The following is a 24,939-nucleotide window of genomic DNA, read 5'->3' on the forward strand; positions in this document are numbered from 1 at the left end:
TCCCGGTTTTCAGGGATTCTGGGATCTGCCGGAGAACTCTGCGCCCATGTGGGTGGGAAATAAAAAAAAAATAAGTTAATTAATCCCTAAAAAAATCAAAGTAATCCCAAATCCCGAGGATTTCGGGGGATTTGGGAGCGAGGGCAAAGCGCTTTTGCAAGGGGAGGAATAAATTTTTAAAAAAACCTCCAAAACCTCTAAAATAAAGGACGGGAAAGGCGTGGAAAGAGGGGCAGGGAATTTTTCAGCCCCACGTTTGCAATCGGCTTTTCCAAACTGCTGCTCCTCGGAGTCAGGGAGAAGCCCAAAAATTCCCGATTTCTCCTTAAAACCAGAGAATTCCCTGACTGGCAAAAGTTTCTTGGGATAAGAAGCAAAAAAAAAAACCTCCCCCTCCCACCACCCCACACCCCTCCAGTGCCGCCGCTGGGAAATGCGGGAAGGGAAAATATTCCCGGCTTTTGGAGCTTTTTGGGGGATTTTTGTTGGAGAGAGAGAGAGAGAGGGAAAAAAAATATAAATAAATAAGAAAATCCCCAAATGAAAAGGGACGGAGAGCGCTGGCGGGGGGGGAGTTTGGGGGTTTGGGGCGAGCGAAAAGATAAAATTACTGCGGCTAAAAATAAAGCGGTGGTTAAAGGTTCCCCCTCCCTCTGCCATCTCCCACCCCTTCCCTGCCTCTCCCTGCTCCCTCCCTCCTTCCCTCCCTCCTTCCCTGCCTCCTTCCCTCCCTCTCCCGCTGCCTCTCCGTGTTTGCGTTTGACAAAGAAATGATTTGAACTTCCCGGAGCCGCAGAAAATCGGGATCCCGAGGCGCAGCCGGGCCCATATGGATGTGATTTTCCCGGCTCTCTCCCAGATGATCCAGCGGCACCGGGAGCCGCGGAGCTGAGCGGCTCCGCTGCCTCTTCCCATGGGCTCCGCGGCGGAATTTTGGGAGCTGCCCGCCACTCCAGCCATGAGAAAACGAGGAAAAGCCCCGGGATCTCTCGTCATGTGCCTCTCCGGCTGAAAACCGGGGCAGCGCAACCAACAAATCCCGCGGATCCCGCAGGGACGGGAGGGAGGAGGACGAGGAGAAACCCGCGCCGCTGGAATTCCGAGCTCCCGCTTCCCTGCGCGAGGCTGGATGCTGGAATCAGCCCCTTGGATATGGGATCATATCTGGTGTATCCCAGCCTGGGTTTGATCCTCTGCTGCTCCGTGCTCAGCTCCGTCTACGCGCTGGTGAGTCCCGCTCCAGTTTTTAGCGCTTTTTCCCCTCTTTTTTCTCTTTTTCCCGTGTTGTTTTTCCCGCAGGATCCGTGCGGATCCTGCCGCCAGGAGGGATAAATGAGTGGATGAAGGATTTTAGCTGCTCGGGGTGTTTTTGGGATCCGCTGGCGGCTCCGGGCGCTGCAGTGCAAATGTCTGTGCTTCCCAAGAGTTGGGATCGCTTGGAAACCTGTGGACGGGACGTGGGAGGTTTGACAGGGATCTGGGATGGCGTTTGGGGCAGGATTTCAGGATCCGCCTGTGGAGAAAGCACAACTTTGCTTCTTCTTTTCATTTCTTTTTCTCCTTTTTTCCCCCTTTTTTTTAATTTTTTATTCTGCTTTTAATTTTTTTTCCTCTTTCGTTTTTTCTCTTTTTCTTCTCTTTTCTTCCTCTTCCTTTTCCTCTCGTCTTTTTTTCCCTTCTCATTTCTTCCTTTTCCTTTCCCTTCACTTCCCTCTCCCTTTTCCCCTTTCCTCTGCTTTTTCCTTTTGCTTCCCTTCCCTTTTTCCTTTTTCCCTTCCTCTTTTCCTTTTTCCCTTCCCCTTCCCTCCCTCTCCACCCCCTCCAGGACAATTTCATTCCCAATTCGTCTCCTTTCCCTGCACAACTCCTTCAATCCCAACCGGAGCCTTCCCTTTGGAATTCAATCCAGGGAAAACAGGGAAGTTGTAGGAACCTTTGCTCCTTTCCACCCCTTCCTGCAAGGCTGGAAAACCGGGATCAATCCATCCAAAGTGGGAAGTGCAGGTTTAAGACCTGCAGCTCCGAAACCTTCGGGAAGCAGGGAAGGGACATTTCCTCGGGAATCAGCCTCTGGATTTGGAGCCGGAGCTGGAATTCTGCTGTGACAGGAGCTCTCCTGGCTTTCCCCATCCCTGGGCTTCTCCCTCCTGCTCCCATTTCCCGGCGTTTTCCGATCCAGGAAGGAGCAGGACACCCATGGAAAGTGGGATCTGCACTCCAGGAGGGACAGAAATAGGGATTGGGATTGGGATTTGGGATCATTCTGCCTCCACTCGGTCCTTCCTGACCTTCCAGAATCCACCAGCCTGGGCCTTACCCCTGGATTTGGTAGTTTGGAATCTCGTGCAGAGCTGCTAGGGGGGAGTTTTCCAACTTTTCCAGAGGGAAACTTCTCCTCAATAGATGAGAAGGAGCAGCCCCTTGGAAAACAATCCCAGTCTGAGCCCATCCCAGCTCAAACGTGTGGAGAAACCTCCCAAAATCCAAAGAAAATTGGGGAAATCAGGAGAACCGCCTGCAGATCTGTTGGGATTTCAGGGCTGGATGAGGTTTTTCCCCAAATTTCAGGGCTGAATCAGCGTCTCCCGACTTTGGGGTCCTGCAGCACCTGCTGCCCCCTGCTCCAGAATTCCTGCAATTCCTGCTGCTTTGGGACTGGGAAAATCAGGATTGGGAACCAGCCAGGCGGGAGCTGGGGAAATCTCGGGATGCAAAAAATCCGGGAAAGGCTGCGTCTCCCATTCCCAATCCCATTCCCGTTCCCATTCCCGGCTCACCTGGTGTCAGCTGCCTGGAATTCCCAGCGGGATTTCTTTGGGATACCCCATCCCAAGAGCTCCTCTCCATCCCGAGGGATGAGCTGGGAGGAGCCCCCATGTCCCCAGCACCAGCTCAGGGAGAGCTGGACTTGGGCAAAAACCGGGAAAAACTCGTCCAAGAGTCCCAGAGGGCTGAGAAATCCCTGGAACTTGTTGGGAATTTTCCCAAAGCCCCTCCTGGACCTGGATTTGTTGATCCCGCTGGTCCTTCCCAACTCAGATTGTTACCAATTTCAGGTCCTGCTGCTCCAAACCTTGCTCGGTTTAGTTAGTACAGGCTTAAATTCCCATTCCAGACTCTTCCCTTGCTTTTCCAACAGCAGAAGGAATTCCCAGAGGTTTCCTAATTCCATCCCGGCAATCCGAGTGCCCCTCCTCAGGCAGGATCGTGTCACCCCTCATCCAAAAATCGCCTCCAGCCCGGTTTTTATCGGAGCTTTTCCTTCTTTTCCCGGCTCATTGGATCTTTAATCAGCCTTTGGAAAGAGGGAATGGGATCCAGAGGAGAGCTTTGATGGATTTGTTATGGAATTCATTGTTATTATTTATGGTACAAATTGTCATTATTATTTATTATGAATTTTGTTGCTGCTGCTGCGGCTCTTTACGGGAGGCTTATAAATACATTTGGTATTTGCTCGGTGCCGCTGAGGGAGCTGCTGCCATAAATTTTGCCTTCCCAAGGAGCAACAAGGATAAAAAGAATCCATGGGAAAGCCCAGCAGGATGGGGATGCAGGGATTTAATCCAGGCTCTGGGCTGAGCTTAAAGCGCTGCCGAGGCTTTTCCCCCTGGGTCGGATCAGGAGATTCCCGCAGCCAGAGGCGGCTCCAGGGCGCAATTCCTGGCTGAGTCTCGGGAATGCGGGCCCTGATTCCCGGGATTTCTGCAGCTCCGTGGTGCTGGGATGGGGCAGAGCCCGGAGTGTCCCAAATCCGGCGCCGTCATTCCCGTTATTCCCGTTGGAGCCGGCAAGGATCACGCGCCAGGTGCTTTTTTTAGGGAATCGTGCTGGAAATCCTTTCCCATCCCTGGAAATCCTTTCCCATTCCCTGGGATATGCCAGGATTGGGAGCTGGATCCATCCTCTGCAGCAGCCGGGCTGGGTGTCCCCAAATTCCAACCGGGAAGGGAAACCCAGCACCGGGAAAAATCTCTGGGAAGGAGAGAAAAGTGTGGGAAATCAGGGCCCTCTTCCCTGTGGCTCAAATCCCTGCAGGATCAGCTTCCCAATCCTGGGATTTTAGGGTCGTTTGAGGCGGGGGAAAGACTTGGAGGAGGCTTTGTCCCAGCTCTTGTGACAATCTGGGGAAATATTCCCAACATTTCCCTGGAACAGCCCAAAAACACCTGCCTGGAGAACGGCTGGAATTCCAGCCGGATGGAGCGCCCCAAACCCGGATGGATGAGGCTGGAAATCTGGGATAATTCTGCTCTTTAGCCCCAGGATTAAGGAATTAAGACCGGCCTAAAGCTGGGCTTGGGGAGAATCAGTGGCGAATTAAGAGTGGGGTCTGACACCAGCGGAGCTCGGGAGAAGGGAAAATGTGGGAATGATTTTGATTTGGGAAGTGCTGGCAGAGGAAAAATCTCCCCATCTCCTGAAAGGGTTGGATTTTAGGATCTGAAGGATCTTTCCAAGCTAATCCTGGGATTCATGGAGCCAAAATCTCCAAGGTTTGCTCTCCCAACCCTTTTTCTTTTCCCTTTACTTCCTCCTTGGGCTCGGCCTGGGAGATCCCAGCCCTGTGGTGAATGGAGGAGATGTTCTGATTAATCAATCAATCAATCAATCAATTATCAATTAATCAATTAATTATTATTAATAATAGGAAGCCTCCTGCAGGCCTTGGGACCAGAATATCCCAATTTTGGGAAGCAGCTGCCAGGCCAAGCTGGCCGCACTGGGCTGAGCAGGGAAGCAGATCCATGTGGGAAGGGAATGGGTGGGAAAAGGGACCATTCCCACTTTTTATCAGGAAAAATTTGGGTGGGAAAAGGGACCATTCCCACTTTTTATCAGGAAAAATTTGGGTGGGAAAAGGGACCATTCCCACTTTTTATCAGGAAAAATTTGGGTGGGAAAAGGGACCATTTTCCCACTTTTTATCAGGAAAAATTTGAGCTGGGAAAAGGGACCATTTTCCCACTTTTTATCAGGAAAAATTTGGGCTGGGAAAAGGGACCATTTTCCCACTTTTTATCAGGAAAAATTTGGGTGGGAAAAGGGACCATTCCCACTTTTTATCGGCTGCGATCCCAGCCCTGGCTCTGCTCAGGGTGTTCGGGTGATGCTCAGAATTCCCTCGGCTTTTGTGACGCTCCCAAAAATTCCGATCCTGATCTTTGGGGGATCGGGAATCTTTTCTGGCACAAGGAGATGGATGCAGGGAGAAAATTCCCCAGGGAGCTGCATCCAGCCCTGGATCCCTGGAAGTGTCCTAGGAAAGGCTGGATGGGGCTTGGAGCAGCCCGGGACAGTTGGAATGGGATCATCCTGAAGGTCCTTTCCGAGGAAAAGCACTCTGGAATTCTGTGCTGGTGAGGAAAGTTGGGATTAAGGAAGTGCTGGATGGGGTTTTCCTCTTGGACTCGTTGCTTGTTGCTCGGATCAATCCCAGGGATCTCCAAAAATCGGGAAAAGGGAATGGTTTGAGGCTGGATGGAAGGAAGGAATGATGATGTTTGTCCTTGGGATAGAACCCCTAATAAAAAAGATAAAGATAAAATAAAAATTAAAAATTAAAAATTAAAGAATAAAAGTTTAAAAAAATTAAAAATTAAACATTTCGAAAAAATAAAAATCAAAAATTTCAAATTAAAAATGCAAAAAATAGAAATAAAAATAAGAAAAATAAAAATTAAAATAAAAATAAAAAATAAAAATAAAAAATAAAAAGTAATAAAAATAATTATAATAAAAATAATTACAATATGAATAATAAAAATTTAAATAATAAATAGTCCTGTACAGAAACGCCACAAATCCCAACTTCATTAAACCAAGACAGGCCCCAAACAACGGGAAATGTCCTTTCCTAAGCACATTCCCGGGAAAGGAGCCCATCCCTTCTCCCAGATTTCTGAGGGACTCTCCTGCCGTTCCAGCCCTCGGGATCAGCCGAAATCCCTGGATCTGAACCTCTCCAGCAGCAAAGGGAAAACCAACAAACCCCTGGGAGAGGCCAAAGCCCGGCCTAGCAGCTCGGCCCTCTCGAGCCAAGAAAATTCCGGCAAATCCGCGCTGGATTTGTGGGGGCTCCTTGGGAAGAGGAAAAGCGGGAGCACGGCTGGGCTCGCGGAGGGGTCGGTGGGAGATGAAAGGCGAGGGGTGGCCCTGGCTCCGGCTGTTGTTGTTTGGTTTGTGCTCTCCCAGAAATAGCCCGGAGTGGTTTTTTGGGATCAGCGGGATTATCCCGGCTGGAGCGTGGCTGTGCCTGCAGGGATCCCCCAGGCAGGGACAGCTGGGCACCCCCTGTCCTGTTGGATGCTGGGAGGGACATCCCAGAGCTCTTCCCGGGATAAGGGATTGTCCTGCTGGAGGATTCCCATCCTTCCGAGAATTCCCTCCAGCCAATCCAGCCGGAGTCAGGCTCCGTTTGCAGAAGGATTTGGGATGCAAAGGTCATTTTTGGCATCCTGAAATCCTGGCTTTTATGGCTCTGGAGTGAAGGAGAAAATTGTCCTGGTACTGGACACCCCATCCCACCCCATCCCACCCCATCCTATCCCACTGATCCCATCCCATCCCACTGATCCCATCCCATCCCATCCCATCCCATCCCATCCCATCCCATCCCATCCCATCCCATCCCACTGATCCCATCCCATCCCATCCCATTGATCCCATCCCACTGATCCCATCCCATCCCACTGATCCCATCCCATCCCATCCCATCCCATCCCACTGATCCCATCCCACTGATCCCATCCCATCCCATCCCATTGATCCCATCCCACTGATCTCATCCCATCCCACTGATCCCATCCCATCCCATCCCATCCCACTGATCCCATCCCACTGATCCCATCCCATCCCATCCCATTGATCCCATCCCACTGATCCCATCCCATCCCATCCCACTGATCCCATCCCACCTCCCTGACCCTCTCCAGGCGCAGAGCCAACGATCCCCCAAATCCCAAGGTTTGGAGCCTTTCCACCGTAACGATCCCGAGGGTTCAAACTCCTCCCGGAAAAACTCCCCCAGAGGAATCTCGGCCTCTGGGAAAAGATCCCAGGATCTGTGTCTGGGGCAGGAATTGCTGACTCGGCAGCCCGGGCTCCTTATCTGGTTTTCCACACGGCTGATCCGGGCTCCCGATGTTATCTCGGCTCCGGCCTCCCTTCCCCTCTCTCTCCGAGAATTCCCAAGGTTTTCTCTGGAGCGGCAGCCCTGCTCAGATCTGGAAGGGCAGGATTGGATGTTGGAGTGTCCTTAGGAAAACTTCTCTCCCTTTCCCTGAATTTTGTTTTGGGACTGAAATGGGATTTGGGGATTTTTGGGAGGGTTTTTTTTTTTAATTTCTTTTCCGTGTTTTAACGAAAGCCCCAAAATCCAGCTCGTGTTTTTCATGGATTTAGGGATGAGCATTCTGTGGGGAATTCCCACCTAGAAGAGGACAAAGGATCAATGAATTTGTGGAATTTGGGGAATCTCTGGCACTTTTAGGTCCCTCACTCCAGAGGGGATGGATAAGGTGGCCTTTAAACATCCCTTCCAACACAGATTATTTCACAATTCCATGATTTAATCATTTTATTGCCTGGATTTATCCTCCTGGCTGTGAGGATTCCCGGGATTGCAGCATCCCAGGAGCCCATTCCCTGCAGTAAATCTGGGAATGGGGCCGGGAGCAGACCTGGAGCAGGATATTCCTTAGCTCAGAGAAGGAGGAGCCGCTGGAATCGCTCTGGCTCTGCTCCACCCGGAAAGGCCGGGATTGCTGGATCTGGGATCTCCCTCTGAGCCTGGATTTTTCCATTCCCTTCATCATTCTCGTGCTCCATCTCCCGTCGGGATCAGACCCTGCTCCATCATTCCCATCCCTGGATTTGGCCCTTTTGTCACAATTCTGGGGACAAAGAATCGACATTTTTGCCCTGGAAGGGCCACGGAGCTGAATCCTGCCCGATCCATGGAATTTCCCCAAAGGAAAAGCTGGCTCTGGCTCATCCTCAGCTTCTCTCCCAGCCCACGCTACTTCATATTCCGGAACTCCAAAACCTGGGAATAGTCTGGAATGCGCTTAATCTAGGGATACAGCAGGGCCCGGAACTCTAGGGAATGCTCAGCTGTAGGAAATCAAGTAGTCATTAATGAATTAATTGATCATCTTAATTAAAGCATCCCCAGGCAACGCCTATCAAAGAGCTGAGCACTAATTTGCCTCCATAGAATCCCAGAATTCCAGGATGGAGTGGCCTGGAAGGCACCTGGCAGTTCAGCCCGCTCCTCAGGCGTCTTTCGTTTTCCAAAGGCACAAATTCCAAAACTCACTGAAAACTCGGGAATGATTTCCATGTTCTTCCCACCTCTCCCGCTTTTTTATTTTTTTAAATTTAATTTTAAATTAATTTCATTTAAATTTACTAATTGAATTTAATTTTAATTTAATTTTTCATTTAATTTAATTTTAATTTTTACAATTTTTTTACAATTTTTTTAATTGCGAAACCCCTGGCTCGCCTTGACTTCCTCTTCCATTCCCTGCATCCCAATCCACGTTTCCTCTTGGACACAGAGGGATCCGAGCGGCTTCGGGACTCGGAGCAAGGACACGATCTCCTTGTCCCGGGTTTATTCCGAGACTCGGATCGATATCCATTACAAGGAGCTTTTATTTTGTGGGTTGCAATTCGACTCCGCTCAATAAAACCGCCGGAAAACAATCCCTAAAATAAAAACGGGAAGGAGCCAACAGAGGTGGGACTTCCAGGGTGTTTATGTATGGATCCAGAGTGGCTTTAAGTTGGAAAAGGTGAGGGATGGATGGGATTTTGGGAGGAATTCCTGGCTGGGAGAGTGGGGAAGGGCTGGGATGGAATTCCCAGAGAGGCTGTGGCTGCCCCTGGATCCCTGGAAGTGTCCAAGGCCAGGCTGGATGGGGCTGGGAGCAGCCTGGGATGGTGGGAAGTGTTCCTGATCCCATAAAATTATTCCAATTTGAAGGTCCCTTCCAGCCCAAACCATTCCAGGCTAACACAGACGTGGCTGATTTTCCCAGGAAATGGAAATGCCCCTGGACTGGGATACGGCAGGATAGGGCCAGGACTGGGTGGGCCCTTGGGGTGATTTTTCCTTGGCTGTATAAATCCATGGAATTTGGAACAAAACTGGGATGTGTTTGTGCATTCAAGAGAGCTCAAGGGTGTCCCTGCACGGCTCGGGATGGGAAGGAAAGGGATTCTCCCAATGGAGAGATCCCAGTTGGAGAGGAAGGAAAGGGATTCTGCCGATGGAGAGATCCCAGTTGGATGGGAAGGGAAAGGATTCTCCAGATGGAAAGATCCAAGCTGGAGGGAGAGGATTCTCCAGATGGAGAGATCCCGGTTGGATAGGAGAGGATTCTTCCAATGGAGAAATCCCAGTTGGATGGGAAAGGAGAGGATTCTCCCAGTGGAGAGATCCCAGTTGGATGGGAAAGGAAAGGGATTCTCCCAATGGAGAGATCCCAGTTGGATGGGAAAGGAGAGGATTCTACCAATGGAGAGAGGGTGATGGGAAGGGAAAGGGATTCTCCCAGTGGAGAGATCCAAGCTGGATGGGAAGGGAAAGGATCCTCCCAATGGAGAGACCTAAGCTGGAAGGAGAGGATTCTCCCAATGGAGAGAGGGTGATGGGAAGGGAAAGGATTCTCCAGATGGAAAGATCCAAGCTGGAGGGAGAGGATTCTCCAGATGGAGAGATCCCGGTTGGATAGGATAGGATTCTTCCAATGGAGAAATCCCAGTTGGATGGGAAGGGAGAGGATTCTCCCAATGGAGAGGGTGATGGGAAAGGAGAGGATTCTCCCAATGGAGAGATCCCAGTTGGATGGGAAAGGAGAGGATTCTCCCAGTGGAGAGATCCCAGCTGGATGAGAAGGGAAAGGATCCTCCCAATGAAGAGACCTAAGCTGGAAGGAGAGGATTCTTCCAATGGAGAAATCCCAGTTGGATGGGAAGGGAGAGGATTCTCCCAATGAAGAGACCTAAGCTGGAGGGAGAGGATTCTTCCAATGGAGAGATCCCAGTTGGATGGGAAAGGAGAGGATTCTCCCAATGGAGAGATCCCAGTTTTCCAGCCACATCTCCAAGCCCTGGTGATGTCCAGCAGCTCCTGCTGTGCCTCCCTGCCCTGGGCACTGAAACCTTCCTGAAATGATTCCAGTGCCAGGCTCAGCCAGGCGGGAATGTCCCTCCTGTTCCTGGCCCTGGGAAGGAGGATGGACAAACTGGGAATGTGGATTTCCCAAACCACAGGACAGGGCTGGATCCCGCTGTGGATTTGCAGCTGTTTTTAAGGACTGCTAAATTATCTCAGATTTGGGCAAATTGAGTTTCAGTCTTTAAAGCAGATTGTTCAGGAAATGAATTTTTCCCTTTTCTGCTCCCCAAATTTTTCCCTGATTTAGCCCTTGGCGATCAATAAACGGGATTTCAATCGCCTTTCCATGGATTTTGGAGGTTCGGAAGCAGGAAATCAGCGCCCCGCGTATTCCCGATTTTCCGCTCCAGCAGCCAGAGGCCGCTCAGGGAGCTGGAAGCGGGGAGGGGCCGGAGCTCAGGTGGTGGAAAAGCAGCAGAGTTCCCGTGTTTGGGATCCAGGAGCTGGCTCTGCGCCAGGGAATGGGATCGCAGGGAGAATCTCCATGTGGGATGAGGCAGGCTCTGCCAGCCGCCCTGACTCAGCAGTGCCGGGCTGATAAGGGCTCTGATAAGGGCTCTGATAAGGGCTCTGATAAGGACAGGGGAGCCCCAGGGTGACCCCGCTGTCACCTCCTGAGGAGAGGCCAAAGCAGCGACATTCCCGTGCCCTTCCAATTCCCAGATTTCCTGCTCCGCTCTCCCGTCCCTCCTGTCATTCCAGCGGATATTGGGAATCCCCCATGATCATCGTGATCGATGAACTGCGATTTGTGGGATTTGGGGAATCTCTGGGGCACTTTTAGGTCGTGGTTGAAGGTTTTCCTGCTCGTTCCGGAAGGGATGGATAAGGTGGCCTTGAAATGTCCCTTTCAAGCCAGATTATTCCACAATTCCATGATTTAATCGCTTTATTTGGATTCATCGCTGTTATTTAGATTTATATAAATATATTTCATTTAGTGTATAAATTTAAATAGATAAATAAATTTATAATTTATAATTTATAATTTATAATTTATTATTTATAATTAATTATTAATAATTTATAAATAATAGGTAATCTATAATATATATAATCTATATAATCTACAATATATATTTAATTTAATAATATAATATATCATATATAATACATAATATATAATGTATAATTTATAATATATAATTTTATATATTTAATAAGAATTTCTATTTATTATCTCATTAATTAATATAAATTTATAGATTTATTTTAAAATACTATTTTTAATTTTTTTTTTTATTAAAGAATGATAAAATATAAATATATTAATACTTATCACACAATTATTTCTTGGGATAAAGCACTGGATTTATCCTGCTGGCTGTGAGGATTCCCGGGATTGCAGCATTCCAGGAGATCCCTGCGCCCATCCCCTGCAGTAAACCTGGGAATGGGGCTGGGAGCAGACCTGGAGCAGGATATTCCTCAGCTCAGAGGAGGAGACACTGCAATTGCTCCAGCTGGAAAAGCTGGAATTGCTGGATCTGGGATCTCCCTTTGAGCCTGGATTTAGAGCCCTGGGGAACTGGGGGAATATCCACAGAGAGGATCCCTAGGATTGGCCCCCCGGATCCCTGGAGTGCGGGAATGTCGATATTCCCGCAGGAATGTGTGTGGCTATCCCATTGTAAAGTGCTCCAGGGATGGATTTATTTGGATTCTGGATTTGGCTTCTTCCAGTGGGTCACAGACAGGTTTTTTCTCTCCAGGGATTTTTCCTTCTCCTTCCCATTATCTCCTGTGGAAAAGCCAATCCAGCTTTTCTCCTCTCCTGCCTTATCCCGGGAATTCCCTCAGCTCCAGGAGCAGGAGCCGCTCTAGTGTCTCTAGAAAAGGAGGAGTGAATTCCAGAGCTGCATGGATGGAGGAGGAGATGAGGGAATGGCAGAGTGGATCAGCTGGATTTGGGATATGAGGGAATGGCAGAGTGGATCAGTTGGATTTGGGATATGAGGGAATGCTGGAGCGGATCAGCTGGATTTGGGATATGAGGGAATGGCAGAGTGGATCAGCTGGATTTGGGATATGAGGGAATGCTGGAGTGGATCAGTTGGATTTGGGATATGAGGGAATGGCAGAGTGGATCAGCTGGATTTGGGAGATAAAGGATACCCTGGAATTGATTGTCTGGAGTGATGAGATGAGGGAATGCTGGAGCTGCCTGGATGGATTCAGGAGAACAGGGAGATCCTGGAGCTGATTGTCTGGAGTTGGGATATGAGAGATGGATACCCTGGATGTGCCCAAGGGAGCTGGGATAGCAGGGATGGATATCCTGGATGTGCCAACTGGAGCTGGGATCTGAGGGATATCCTGGATGTTCCCACTGGATTTGGGGTCTGAGGGATATCCTGGATGTGCCAAATGGAGCAGGGATCTGAGGGATATCCCAGCACTCCCTGTGGGATCCCGTGCCCCACACAGAGCCGCCCTTGTTGTCCAAGCTTCCCATCCCATTCCATGCCCCGCTCCCGGCCACCGCTGGCAGCTCTCACTTGATTTTTTGGGAACAGAAGTGCCCTTCCCAAGAAAAGGGAGAGCGAGGGGTTGAAGGGAGCAGAGGGAGAGGGGAGGGGGCGGTGTCCCGCCATGGGGTTGGGAACTGGGACATTCCAGGAATTGGGATGGGGATGGATACCTGCGGTGTGGGACATTGCTGGAGCTGGAACAGAGCGCTCTGCTCCTGGAACGGGAGTGCGGCATTCCAGTGGGAAAAGGGAAGGGAAGGTGCGGGAAGGTGCGGGAAGGTGCGGGAAGGTGCGGGAAGGTGCGGGAAGGGAAGGGAAGGGAAGGGAAGGGAAGGGAAGGGAAGGGAAGGGAAGGGAAGGGAAGGGAAGGGAAGGGAAGGGAAGGGAAGGGAAGGGAAGGGAAGGGAAGGGAAGGGAAGGGAAGGGAAGGGAAGGGAAGGGAAGGGAAGGGAAGGGAAGGGAAGGGAAGGGAAGGGAAGGGAAGGGAAGGGAAGGGAAGGGAAGGGAAGGGAAGGGAAGGGAAGGGAAGGGAAGGGAAGGGAAGGGAAGGCCCTTTCCATGGATTTCCCAGCTCTGCTCCAGGATTTCAGGGGGAGAGAACTCCCTTTTTTTTAACCTGCCTGTTGCACCTTTGCCTTGATTTTTCCTTTTTGAACCCTTACTCTGGCACTCTGGAATTCCTCTCCAGCTTCCTCCTGTTGCCAGGGCAGGCAAATTTCCATTGGGAATTTTGTATCTCTCCATAAATAACTCCGGAAAACCATTCCTAAAACACAGCAGAGGAAGGAATGAGAACCCCCAATCCTGACATTCCCCATGTCCTTAAAGCAGAAAAGGAGCAAGGAAATCCCGTTATCTCCTCCCGTGTGTCCTTCAGCAATTCCCACTCTGGAAGCAGTTCACAAAGATATCCAAAGGTTTGGGAGGGAAATCCTGGAATTAAATTAAATTTCACTGCTTATTTTTTCGTCACCTTATCCAATTGGTCAGTGTGGGGTGGAGGGAAGTTCCAGGGAAAATTCCCAAAAATCCAGGTTTTAATTCCTGCAGGGATTTGTGTGTACAGGAATAGGGATTCTCCTGGAAATGCCTCGGCAGGGAATGAGTTGGATTTGTTCGGTGTTTTGGGCACGGTTTGGGGTTTTTGTTGCATTTTTTGGTGTTCGCAGCAGGAAGATTCAGATGTCAGAGTTTTTGCGGTGGGATTTGGGGAACGCGCCTTTGGAAAGAGCGAGAGCTGTGGTTTGGGCGTGAATTAAATTTCCAAAGATTCCCAAAATGGGTCCTGAAGGGGATAAAGGGGACGGCCCCAGTTGGAATCCCAGAGCCAAAAGGAATCGGAAAATCCTGGAATAGTTTGGGTTGGAAGGACCTTGAAGCTCATCCCATTCCATGGGCAGGGAACTCCCACCATCCCATGCTGCTCCAAACCCCGTCCAGCCTGGCCTTGGGCACTTCCAGGGATCCAGGGGCAGCCACAGCTGCTCTGGGAATTCCATCCCAGCCAGGAATTCCTTCCCCATATCCCATCTCTCCTTGTTGTCTCTCCGAGCTTTTTAGGGATTAGCAGAGCCCATCCTGGCTGAAGTGAGCCCAGATATTCCAAGGAGCTGTGTGAGCATCTCCCAGCAGGACAATTAATTAGGACAATTAGGACAATTAGGATAATTAGGAAGCTGCTTTCTCCTCCAGGTGCTCCTGGTTCCTCCTGGCTGGAATTTTTTCCATCCAGAGACTCCCTCATGCCCTGCTCCCAGTTCATCGCCCGGGAAGGAGATTCCCTGGGATGTCCAGGTGTCTCCCCAGGCTCCGAGGTGGGAATTTATCCATGGAGCTCCTGGGGAGGAATCCGGTTCTTTCCATGGAGACACTGAAGGCTCCATTCATTCCTCGGCCTTCCCGGAGCCATCCAGAGGCACCCAGGGCGTCCAAGAAACCTTCCCAGGGAAGGCAGAGCTGGCTCGGGACCAGCGGGAAGCCGTGGAGCATCAAGTAGCACTCGACACCTCGCTTCCAGCAGCCTCTGGAAAAGCGGGAGTGGGGATTTTCCCGGCTGTGGTCGGGGAGCGGGACAGCCCCTGGAAAGGGAGCAGCGCCCTCACAAGCAGCGTCTGTCTCTCTCTGTTGACTGAGCCGGGCCTGCCCCACGACAGCTCCGGATTTGGTGGAATTGGCTCCAAGATTTCCGTACAGTTCCGATTCCCGCTCCAAACGCGCGGTTAATTCCATTTTTATACCGATAAAAATCCCTCCGAGGCTGCGGCAAAGGTGGGAATTTCATCCTTCCTTTCTCTGCCCAGTGTCGGAATCCAGGTTTAACGGGCTCTTTTCCCGCCTTGGTGATTCCAGGGGGGGAAAAAACATCCAGAATCCAGGGATTTATCTGGTTGTAAATGAAATTCAAAGAAGGAAAACACCCAGCTGGGCAGGGATTTCTGGGAAAATCCCAGCATATCCCTGTCATCTCCTTGCATTTCCATGGAATGCTGGAGAGTGGTTGGTCCAATCCCAGCGTGAACTTGAGGAATATTCTCAGGAACATCTGGAAGCGCAAATAAAATCTGCTGTCTCAGGCTGTGCCTCCCTGGAATTGAGCTCAGCTCCGCTGGCCACGGAGAGACTGGAGAAAGATGGATAAAAATTCCCAAATCCATTGTGAACAGACACCATCTCCCAAAAAAATTATGGATAAAGGCTGGAAGCCTCCCCTCAGTCTGCAGCTGATCCCAAATATCCCCTTCAGAGCACCGGGATCTGAAACTTCCAACCTTTTTAGCTCTGGATCCCAGTGATTACTCCGGTTCTGGAGGGAAATTTGGGATCACCTGTGGATCATGGCATGGGAACAGCGGGAGTTGACCCGCAGGAGAACAGGGACGGGAATATTTCATCTCACTTTATTCAAATCGTGGATTTCATAAATCATGGAGGTTTTTCCTACGGCATTCCAGAGTTCTCACCCTATGGAATTTTGTGCGTCCTGCTGCTCATTCCTACTTTTCTCTGAGATCCATGGAAACACCCTGGGCTGGATGTCCAACCTTTGGGTGGCTCCACCCCTGCTCATCATTCCAGGCAGGATTTTGAGAAGCTCCTTTCCCATTTTTTGTGGGTTTTTTGGCTCTTCCCTCCTTCCTCCAACTTCCTTCTTTGGGAAGCATCCCAAAGCTTGGCTTTGGGAGCATCCAGGTGCTCCCTGAGATCTGAGGGAATTCTCTCCTCAACAACTTCCCATCCAATTTCCGGGCTCTGAGCCAGGAATTCCTCCCAGGACAGGAGGGACGGGAGGTTTTGTGTGGATTTTTGGGGATGGAGCAGCTCAGGGCAGGGCAGGAACCATTTCCAGTTGAGAAGGATCCGCCGTGGATCCAGAGGTGTGGAATTCAGGGACACTCCAAGATCCAGCTGCCAAATCCTCCTCGCTTCCTACAATTCCCTTGAATCGGCGGTAATCAGGTGGGGCTTGGCCCTTTCATCCAAGAGCTCAGTGATGGAAGGAGAGGGGAGGACCAGGATATATCAGAATATCGGGAATATTCCTCCTGGAAAAGCTCATCCAGCCCTGGCTCAGGGCAGTGATGAAACCCCCATTCCCATGGGAATTCAACATCCGTGTGGATGTGGCGCTTGGGAATGCCAGCTCTGGTCCAAGGGCTTTGACAGCCGCAGAGACACAGCGGGAATCTGAGGGAAAAACAAGGATAGGGCTGGAATTCCCTCGGGAGAACTCCGTGTCCCTGGGCCGGATGGAGCCTGGCCAGGGAAGCTTTCTCCTCCCTCATTGCCTCGGCTGCAGATGAGCCAGGACGGGAGGGAGGGGGAGAAAGGAATCCCAGTTAATGGATTTGAGGGATCATTAGGACAGGAACCGGGCCCTGGCTTCTGCAGCCGCTCGAAAATTCCCGTTTTCCCTTTCCCCCTGCACCAGAGTGCTCCCGGATATCGTTTCAGGCTGAGCAGGAGAAGCTGCGTTTGTTCTATCCCAAATTCTCTCCTGGTTCTCCTTATTTCTCATGGAAACCTGGGGAATATTCGGGAGGGCCGGCTCCCGGTTCCCTTTGGATCACATATCCCTCTCTCCAGAAGCTCTTGGATCAAATATCCCTCCAGAAAATTCCCAGTTTTCCCCTCTCCTCTGCGCCAGACTGGGATATGGCTGAGCAGGAGAGGCCAGGTTTGGACTTGTTTCATCCCAAATTCTCTCCTGGTTCTCCTAATTTCCCGTGGAAAAACCTGTGAAGCTGGGGAATATCCAGGAGGGCCAGCTCCTTTGGATCAAACATCCCCCACTCAGGCCATGGTTCCACATTCCACGCCTGGAATTCTTTCCCATCCGTCCCTTTCTGCCCAGAGGAAGGGAAGAACTGTTGGAGAAAGCCCTCCAGGGGTCACCTTTAAACCTCCCTGAGAACACGGAGCCATCCAAGGCTGGAAAATCCCAAATCGTTTTGGTTTTTCCACCTGGATTCCAAGGCGAGACCGTGATCCTTCCCTTCCATCCGGAGCGTCGGGGAAATCTTTGCTGTGGGTGCAGACTCGGAGAATCCCGGGATTCTTCGGCTGCCATCAAATCCTTGCGGCCGAGGTCACCCGGCGGCGTCCCGAGGTGGCTCTGGAGCAGCGGGATCTCGTGATCCATGATCCGGGAGCGGGGAGACAAGGAGACGTCTGGGCTGGAGGAGATCAAGGGGACACATGATCCCGATTCCCAACACATGAAAGGAGAGGGGAAAACCCTTCCTCAATCCCTCAGGGATTGGCTTGGGATGAGCTCAGATTGCCGGGAAGGAAAGTGGGTTAAAAGTCAGAAGATTCCTGGGAGGATGGCGGGGCTGGAATATTGGGAAGGGAGGGATTGGTTATCGCGGGGGAGGGGTCTCAGCTCCAGAACCTCATCAAAGTAATTAAAGCGGAGCTGATCCTGGGTTTAATTAGGAAAATGGGCTCAGTTCTTCCCATGGATCCGTGTGGGAACAGCTCAGCAGTGCCGGGATTATCCCAAACCTCCCCCAGCGCAGTTTTACCCCCTGTCCAAAGGAAACTTCCCAGAAAAAGAGGATGGAGGATGTTCCCGGAGAAAAGGAGCTCGGGAAGGACCTTCTGGATCCTCACAACTCCCTGAGAGGAGGAGCAGCCGGCGGGAATCGGGATCTGCTCCCAGGGAACAGGGTCAGGAGGAGAGGGAAGGGCTTCAGGGGAAGGTTCAGGTGGGATTCTGGGAAAATTCCTGCCTGGAATGGGCTGTCCAGCCTGGCCCAGCTGCCCAGGGCTGTAGTCCCCATTCCTGGAGGGATTTCAAAGCCCTGGATGTGGCGCTGGGGTGGCCTTGGCAGAGCTGGATTCGATCGAGGGGCTTTTCCCACCTAAATAATTCTGGGATTGTAAGGAAAACCGACCGGGATCTCCCAGACAATTCCCTCCGCTCTGGGGAAGGAGAGCAGGGCACAAACATTCCGTCCGGGATAAACCACGGGATGTTTTCCAGAGGCTGCTGGGATCAGCTGGTATCTCCATCCCAGACGGACAACCCTGGAGGACAGGGAAGCGCTGGATAAAGGAATCTCCGGGAATGAGACATTTTCTGGGATTCTCTGAGTGTTCCGGGCTGGAAGGAGATCCCGGGGCTGTCAACAAATCCTCCCTTTCCCGAGCGGAACAAAAGCGCTTCCCCTGCAGCCCGGGCTGCTTTTCCTTTGTTCTGTAACTCCCGGAGTTTTAACCATGGAATTTCACTCTCCAGAGCTGCCTCGGCTCCACGGGATTGCAAATTCCCAGCCCGGAGCTGCCAGGCACTTCCAAGGATCCGGAGGACACCCCTCAGCGAGCCGAGGAAGGTGCGATCCCTGGAGCACATTCCCGATATTCCCAGCCCCGAGTGTGAGGCTTGGCTCATACCAGATGGTTTTTCATGGGAATGACGGAGCTCCAGCTGCTTTGGATCACCAGCAAAGCCCTTAATGCAGGCCAGGCAAAGCTTTCCCTGGAATATTCCCGGGGGTTTCCGTGTTTCTGGGATTTTTAAGGATCGTTAGATCTGCTTCACCTTCTGGTTTTCCAGGTGGGAACAGCCAGGCTCTGCTCCCAAGGAATGGGGGCAGGATAATGGGGAACATCCCCAGGTTGTGCCAGGATGAGCTGAGATCGGAAAATAGGGAAAAGTTTTTTCCCAGAAGCAATGTCCAGGCCTGTCCAGGGAAGAGGTGGAATCCTAATCCCAGCAGGATTTGAAAGCGTGGATGTGGGATCTGGGGACCCTTGGAAGTGCTGGACTCCACGATCCCAAGGGATCATCCGACAGAAACGATCCTGGGATTCCACAATGCCACAGAGAGCGCGGGAATGCGGGAATGTGGGAGCAGGGACCTGGCTCCGCCTCTGCTGCCGATCATTTTCCATGAGGAAATCTGGGAATTCCATCAGGAAATCTGGGAATTCCATGAGGAAATCTGTGCTCTCTGAGCTGATTTCCAGGTGGTTGATCCGTATTTTCCAGACATCCACATGGATGTGCAGGCTCAATCCCATCATGTCCCCGCAGAGCGCAGGAATGTGGGAACTGGGAGCACGGACGGAGCTGGGACCTGGCTCAGCCTCCGGTTGTGCTCATTTTCCATGAGGAATTCTGGAAATTCCGTGAGGAATTCTGGAAATTCCAAGAGGAATTCTGCGTCCTCTGACTCCGGTTTCCAGGTGTTTGATCCATATTTTCCAGGCATCTCCATGGATGTGCAGGCCCTCTGCAATTCCAGAGCCCCAAAAGCCGGGATTTCCTGATAACTCTGGGCCATTTCCACCGGAATAAATCCGGAATCTCCTGGACAGGATTCTCCAGAGGGAGATCCAAGCCTGCCTAAACTGGTGCCAGTTCTGCTCCCTGGGGCATGAGCATTTTTTGGGAATATCCCCAGTTATGGATCGGGATAATCCCGCGCTCCATCTCTCCGAAATAAACTCATGGAAAGCGCCACCAAGGGATTTTTCCCAAGCCAATCCAGGCTCCTGCTCCTCCTTCCCTCCTTTTAATGGATCTTATTTCTCCTTCCTGCCGTTCCACCTGGGAAATGTTGGGATGCTGCTTTTCCTGGAATTCCCAGGAGCCGGAGCTGATCGATTTTTAATTCCATTTCCTTCCCTTCTCCGGCAGATTTCTCCCGCAGTGCAAAGCGCCTGAAAGAGGCAAAAGGCTGGAAAGAGGCAGGTGGGAATTCTGATTCCCAGAATTTTGGGAGTGAAGGAAGGCTGAACTGTAGATTCCTGCTAAATTGTGGAGGGGAAAAATGGGGAAAAACGAGGATTCTTTCCCTCTTTGGGAAAGGATTTCCTTTCCTTTTTTTTTTCTCCGTTGGGAAATGGGATGGGCCTTGGAAAAGGGAAATTTTTGTTCCGCACCTCTTAAAATCCAGAGCCACGCCAGCTCCTCAGGGATGCGGCTGGAATTCCGGAGGGAGCAGGGAATTCAAGCCCTGACAAACACAGAATATTCCAGTCTTAAATTCCTGCAGAGCTTCAGCAGCCCCAGGATCCAAACATTCCGGGCTGGGCTGGCTCTGACGGGATCCGTGCTCCCGGCTGGATCTGCTCCTCCTCATCCCAGGGCTCGCTCCAAAGGCCGGGAATGACTCCTCGGTGCCTTTGGAAAGGCTGGAATGGAGGCCGAGAGAGGCTCTCGGAGCTCCTGACCTGGTGGAAAATCCCGTTTATCCGCTCTGGCTCCCAGGGATTGGGAATGGGAGGAACAGGAGGAATTCCATCAGGGGTGATGGAATTCCAACCGGGAACAGTCCACGATCCAATAATCCCAATCCACACGGGACGGGAATAGAGCAAGGACAGGGAATGTTCAGGCCATGGAACCTTGATTGGGATATCCCTGGATAAACAATATATCCCTGGATAAACAGGATATCCCTGGATAAACGGGATATCCCTGGATAAACGGGATATCCCTGGATAAACGGGATCCTTCCCATCCCAAAATCCGCTCCTCCCTTCTCCATCTGCTCCCGCCACGCAGGGCAAGTCCAGGATTTTCCAAAGGCAGCAGCTGGAGCAGGGATGGAGGGAGTGAGGAGGGACGGGAGACACAGCGGGCACTGCTGGAATTCTCTCTCCGTGGGCTCTGCCTGTTATTCCCTAGCCACAGAAAAAATCTGGGATAAATATCCCGAGGAAAAGATCCTTCCAAGCATCCCTTTCCCAGCAATCTCCTCCATGGAGACATGGAGTCACTTCCGTGGGAATGCTGTGTCCTGCTCTCCTGCTGGCATCCCAGGGGCTTTTCTTGGGAATCCGGGATATCCCAGCACCATTTTCCGATCCCATCAGGATCAGGATTTGATGTTTATTTTCAGGGAATTTGTGAGATATCTATTTTCAGGGATTTTAGGAGATACTTATTTTTAGGGAATTAAGAAGATATTTATTTTTAGGGAATTTGTGAGTTATCGATTTTCAGGGAATTTAGGAAATATTAATTTTTAGGGAATTTAGGAAATATTAATTTTTAGGGAATTTAGGATATATTTATTTTTAGGGAATTTAGGAAATATTCATTTTTAGGGAATTTAGGATATATTTTTTTAGGGAATTTCTGAGTTATCTATTTTCAGGGAATTTAAGGAATATTTCTTTCTAGGGAATTTAGGATATATTTATTTTCAGGGAATTTAGGAAATATTCATTTTTAGAGAATTTAGGATATATTTTTTTTAGGGAATTTGTGAGTTATCTATTTTCAGGGAATTTAAGGAATATTTATTTTTAGGGAATTTAGGAAATACTCATTTTTAGAGAATTTAGGATATATTTATTTTTAGGGAATTTAGGAGATATTTATGAGGATCGGTGATCCGTGGCTTTCCCGAGGGCAGGAAGGACAGAGAGGAGAGGGAAGTGGAGGGAATGCCACAATTCCAGGAGTCCATCCCAACCCTCCAGGAAAAGTTTTCCTTGAACGGGAGCGTTCCCGCAGGAAGCTGATCCCATACATCCATAGCCCAAATCCCTGGAAGTGTCCTAGAAAGGCTGGAGCACCCCGGGATAATGGGAGGCGTCCCTGCTGGAATGAAATGATTTTCCAGCTCCCTTCCCACCCCAACCATTCCATGATTCCCAGAATATCCATCTTTGCCGAACACTTCCAGAGACAGCAATTCCATCGTTTCCCTGGGCAGCTTTTCCAAGGCTTTGCTCTTTCAGGGAAGAAAGAAATCCCGGAGTTTTCAGAGCAGCCGCTCCCAAAACGCCCGGAAAATGCCACAATTTCCATCCCCGCTCCATGAAATATTCCAAATATTTCTGCTCCGCGTCTCCGGGGAGGGAAAACTCCTCTCCGGAGGTGGCCAAGAGCTTTGGAAACAAATCCCAGGTCAAGGATAATGGAAAACTTCCTTTCCAAATCCGGGGATTTCCTGACCCAGGCTTTATTTTCCCACGGAATTCGGGACCCGGGTGGGGTTTTTTGGTTGGTTGTTTCCGAATCCGTTCCCATCAAATTTCAGTGTCCGCGGGGTTTTACATCCAGAAGTTTTCCAGCTTTCCCAGAATTCCTGCAGGGCTGGAATTATCAAGGTGGGATGAGATGGAGGAATCTGATTGGGGAGTCTTGGGCATCCATTCCTTTTCCCAAAGGAATTGTTGTGTTTGGAATTCCATGCTGGATCCCGAAATGTCCCGGTGGATCAGGGATGAGCCTTTGGAGCTGTGCCTGAGCTCCCTTTGACTTCCAACATCCCAAATTCTTTATCCTTGGAATAAAGAACGGAGCCGAGTTAAAAACGGGATACCTCGGGATAGCTCGGGATAGCTCGGGATACCTCGGGAGCAGGGAATCCAAACATTCCCTTTGTTCCCCTAGGATTTGGATAAAGGGAAAAATCCCGGTGATGGTTTGAGGCTGGACACGCCGAGATTAGCATGGCAGGAGCGGGAATATCTGGGAATTTCCCATGGGAAGAGGGCTCAGCTGTGGAGGAGCCGGTCTCTCCCTACAGCTGATCCTTGATCCAGCCTTTTCCATGGAAGCTGGAGGGACTCCAGCTCCTCATTTCCCTGCGGCTCTGGAGCTCATCCTGCCACCCAATCCCATTCCAGCTTCCCGGATTTCTGGGATCAACCGGAGCAATCCCACACGAGAGCGCCCCAGCCTGGAGCTCCGTTCTGCGCTTCCCACAGGATTCTCCCAGATATCCAAGGCTCTCAGGGGACCTGGATTTAGAGAGGGAAAAGGGAGGGAAAGGGACTGGCCCCTGCTGGGCTTTCCCAGGAACACAGATCCCTTTTCCCGGTCTTCTCCTGGAAAGGTTCGGGTTTCCCTGGAAAGGACCTCCCACCTCCCTGGAGCTGGAGGCGGCTCCTGGGAGCATCCAGAGGGGGATCCCCGATCCAGAGCTCGGGAAGCGGAGCCTGGCAGGGAAGCGGCTGCGGCTCCACGGCCTCGGGGTCCTGCCAGGACAAACAGCGGCGCTCGGGATTCCCAGACCGGGAATGCGCTCCCGCCTCGCCGAGAGGGAGGGAGGGAGGGGGAGGGAGAGAGGCACCGCCCGCTCCCTGCGCAGCCCGAATTCCTGCTGCTCCCATCCCAAATCCTGCTGCTCCCATCCCAAATCCTGCTGCTCCCATCCCAAATCCTGCTGTTCCCATCCCAAATCCCGCTGCTCCCATCCCAAACTCCCGCTGCTCCCATCCCAAATCCCAGTGTTCATATCCCAAATTCCCTCTGCTCCCATCCCAAATCCCACTGCTCCCATCCCAAATCCCAGTGTTCATATCCCAAATTCCCTCTGCTCCCATCCCAAATTCCCGCTGCTCCCATCCCAAATCCTGCTGTTCCCATCCCAAATCCCTGCTGCTCCCATCCCAAATCCTGCTGCTCCCATCCCAAATCCTGCTGTTCCCATCCCAAATCCCCAGTGTTCATATCCCAAATTCCCGCTGCTTGCATCCCAAACTCCCGCTGCTCCCATCCCAAATCCCGGTGTTCCCATCCCAAATTCCCGCTGCTCCCATCCCAAATTCCCGCTGCTCGGATCCCAGTTCCCGGTGCTCCCATCCCAAATTCCGCGTGCTCACGCGGCACTTGCTCCCGGAATTTGGGTCGGGATGCGGGATTCAGATTCCCAGGGAAATGCTGGTGAATCAGGATTGGAAGTTTTCCAGGCATCGACCCTGGAGAAACAGGGAAGAGGGAAACGAGAAGGAAGGAAAAGGGCAGGAATGTTTTCCAAAGCCTTCCAGGTGTGTCCGTGCCCCCCCCTCTGGAGCAGCTGTGCATTCCCAATCCCAGATTATCCCGGGAAATTCCTCTCTCAGCTCTGCACTTCCCACCCGTTCCTGGTGGGCTCTGAGCGTCCTGTGGACGCTGGGATGGAGGTTTTCCATGAAAAAGGATTCCTAGGAATTCCTCTGCTTCCCCATTCCCCGTTCCCAGCCTTCTCCAAGAATCCCAGTGCCCAGGAAAATCCTGGAGCCAGAGCCAGGTCTCTCCCGGCTTTTTGCACTATTTGGGATTGGCCGTAGATGGCAGCAAATGTCTCGGAGCTTCCCGCTGAGTTGGCTGCAGCCGGGAAAATTCCTGCATCCCGGAAAATCCCTGCATCCCGGAAAATCCCTGCATCCCAGAAAACTCCTGCGTCCCGCTGCTGTGCGGGAATGGTCTCCTCTCCAAAGGGAGAGGGAGCACGGGTGGGATCAGAGCTGCTCCCATCCCGGGATCTCCGGCGGAGCAGTTCTGGCACCGCCGGCAGCATCTCCAGCTCCTGGATCCTTGGGAATCCTGGAATCCCGGGGAGATCCTTGGGAAGGCGCCTGGAGCTGATCCAGGAGGGATCGCCCTGCAGGGACAGGGCAAGGAGCAGCAGTTTCAAACAAAAGGGAGGTTTAGATTGGATATCGGGAAGGAATTCCTGGTTGGGAATGTGGGGAGGGGCTGGGATGGAATTCCCAGAGCAGCTGTGGCTGCCCCTGGATCCCTGGAAGTGTCCAAGGCCAGGCTGGATGGGGCTTGGAGCAGCCTGGAATGCTGGAAATTTCCCTGGAACAAGGGCTCTTCCAACCCAAACCAGCCTCGGATTCCGCGATTCCATGAAAAGTCTGTCCAGCTCGAGGCCCTTATTCCACAGAGGATTTTCCCAAGTGCTTGGGAAAAGGAATAATGGAACTGTTGGGAGTGATCCTTCCCCTTCTCCCGCCCCCGCTGTCATTTTTGGGCCTCATCCCCAGGGATTTGGGAAAGGCTCCCAGTGTTTCCCAGCCATCCCTCTGTTCTGGGATGATTTAACA

At 51.3% G+C, this 24,939-nt stretch overlaps 1 protein-coding gene across 1 annotated transcript in view; it reads left to right on the forward strand.

Moving 5' to 3' along the window:
• The first annotated feature begins 722 nt into the window (after positions 1-722).
• PTH1R (parathyroid hormone 1 receptor) overlaps positions 723-24,939 on the forward strand; it is an 89,574-nt gene continuing 65,357 nt past the window's right edge. The window contains exon 1 of the mRNA XM_005532108.3: positions 723-1,227. Within this exon, the coding sequence (XP_005532165.1) occupies positions 1,153-1,227 (75 nt within the window). The 5' untranslated portion in view covers positions 723-1,152. The remainder of the gene's footprint in view (positions 1,228-24,939) is intronic.

The sequence above is a fragment of the Pseudopodoces humilis genome, chromosome 1 (genome assembly GCF_049639895.1).
Source record: "Pseudopodoces humilis isolate 2021_Gansu_Grassland_sample_001 chromosome 1, ASM4963989v1, whole genome shotgun sequence".
Lineage (NCBI taxonomy): Eukaryota > Metazoa > Chordata > Aves > Passeriformes > Paridae > Pseudopodoces > Pseudopodoces humilis.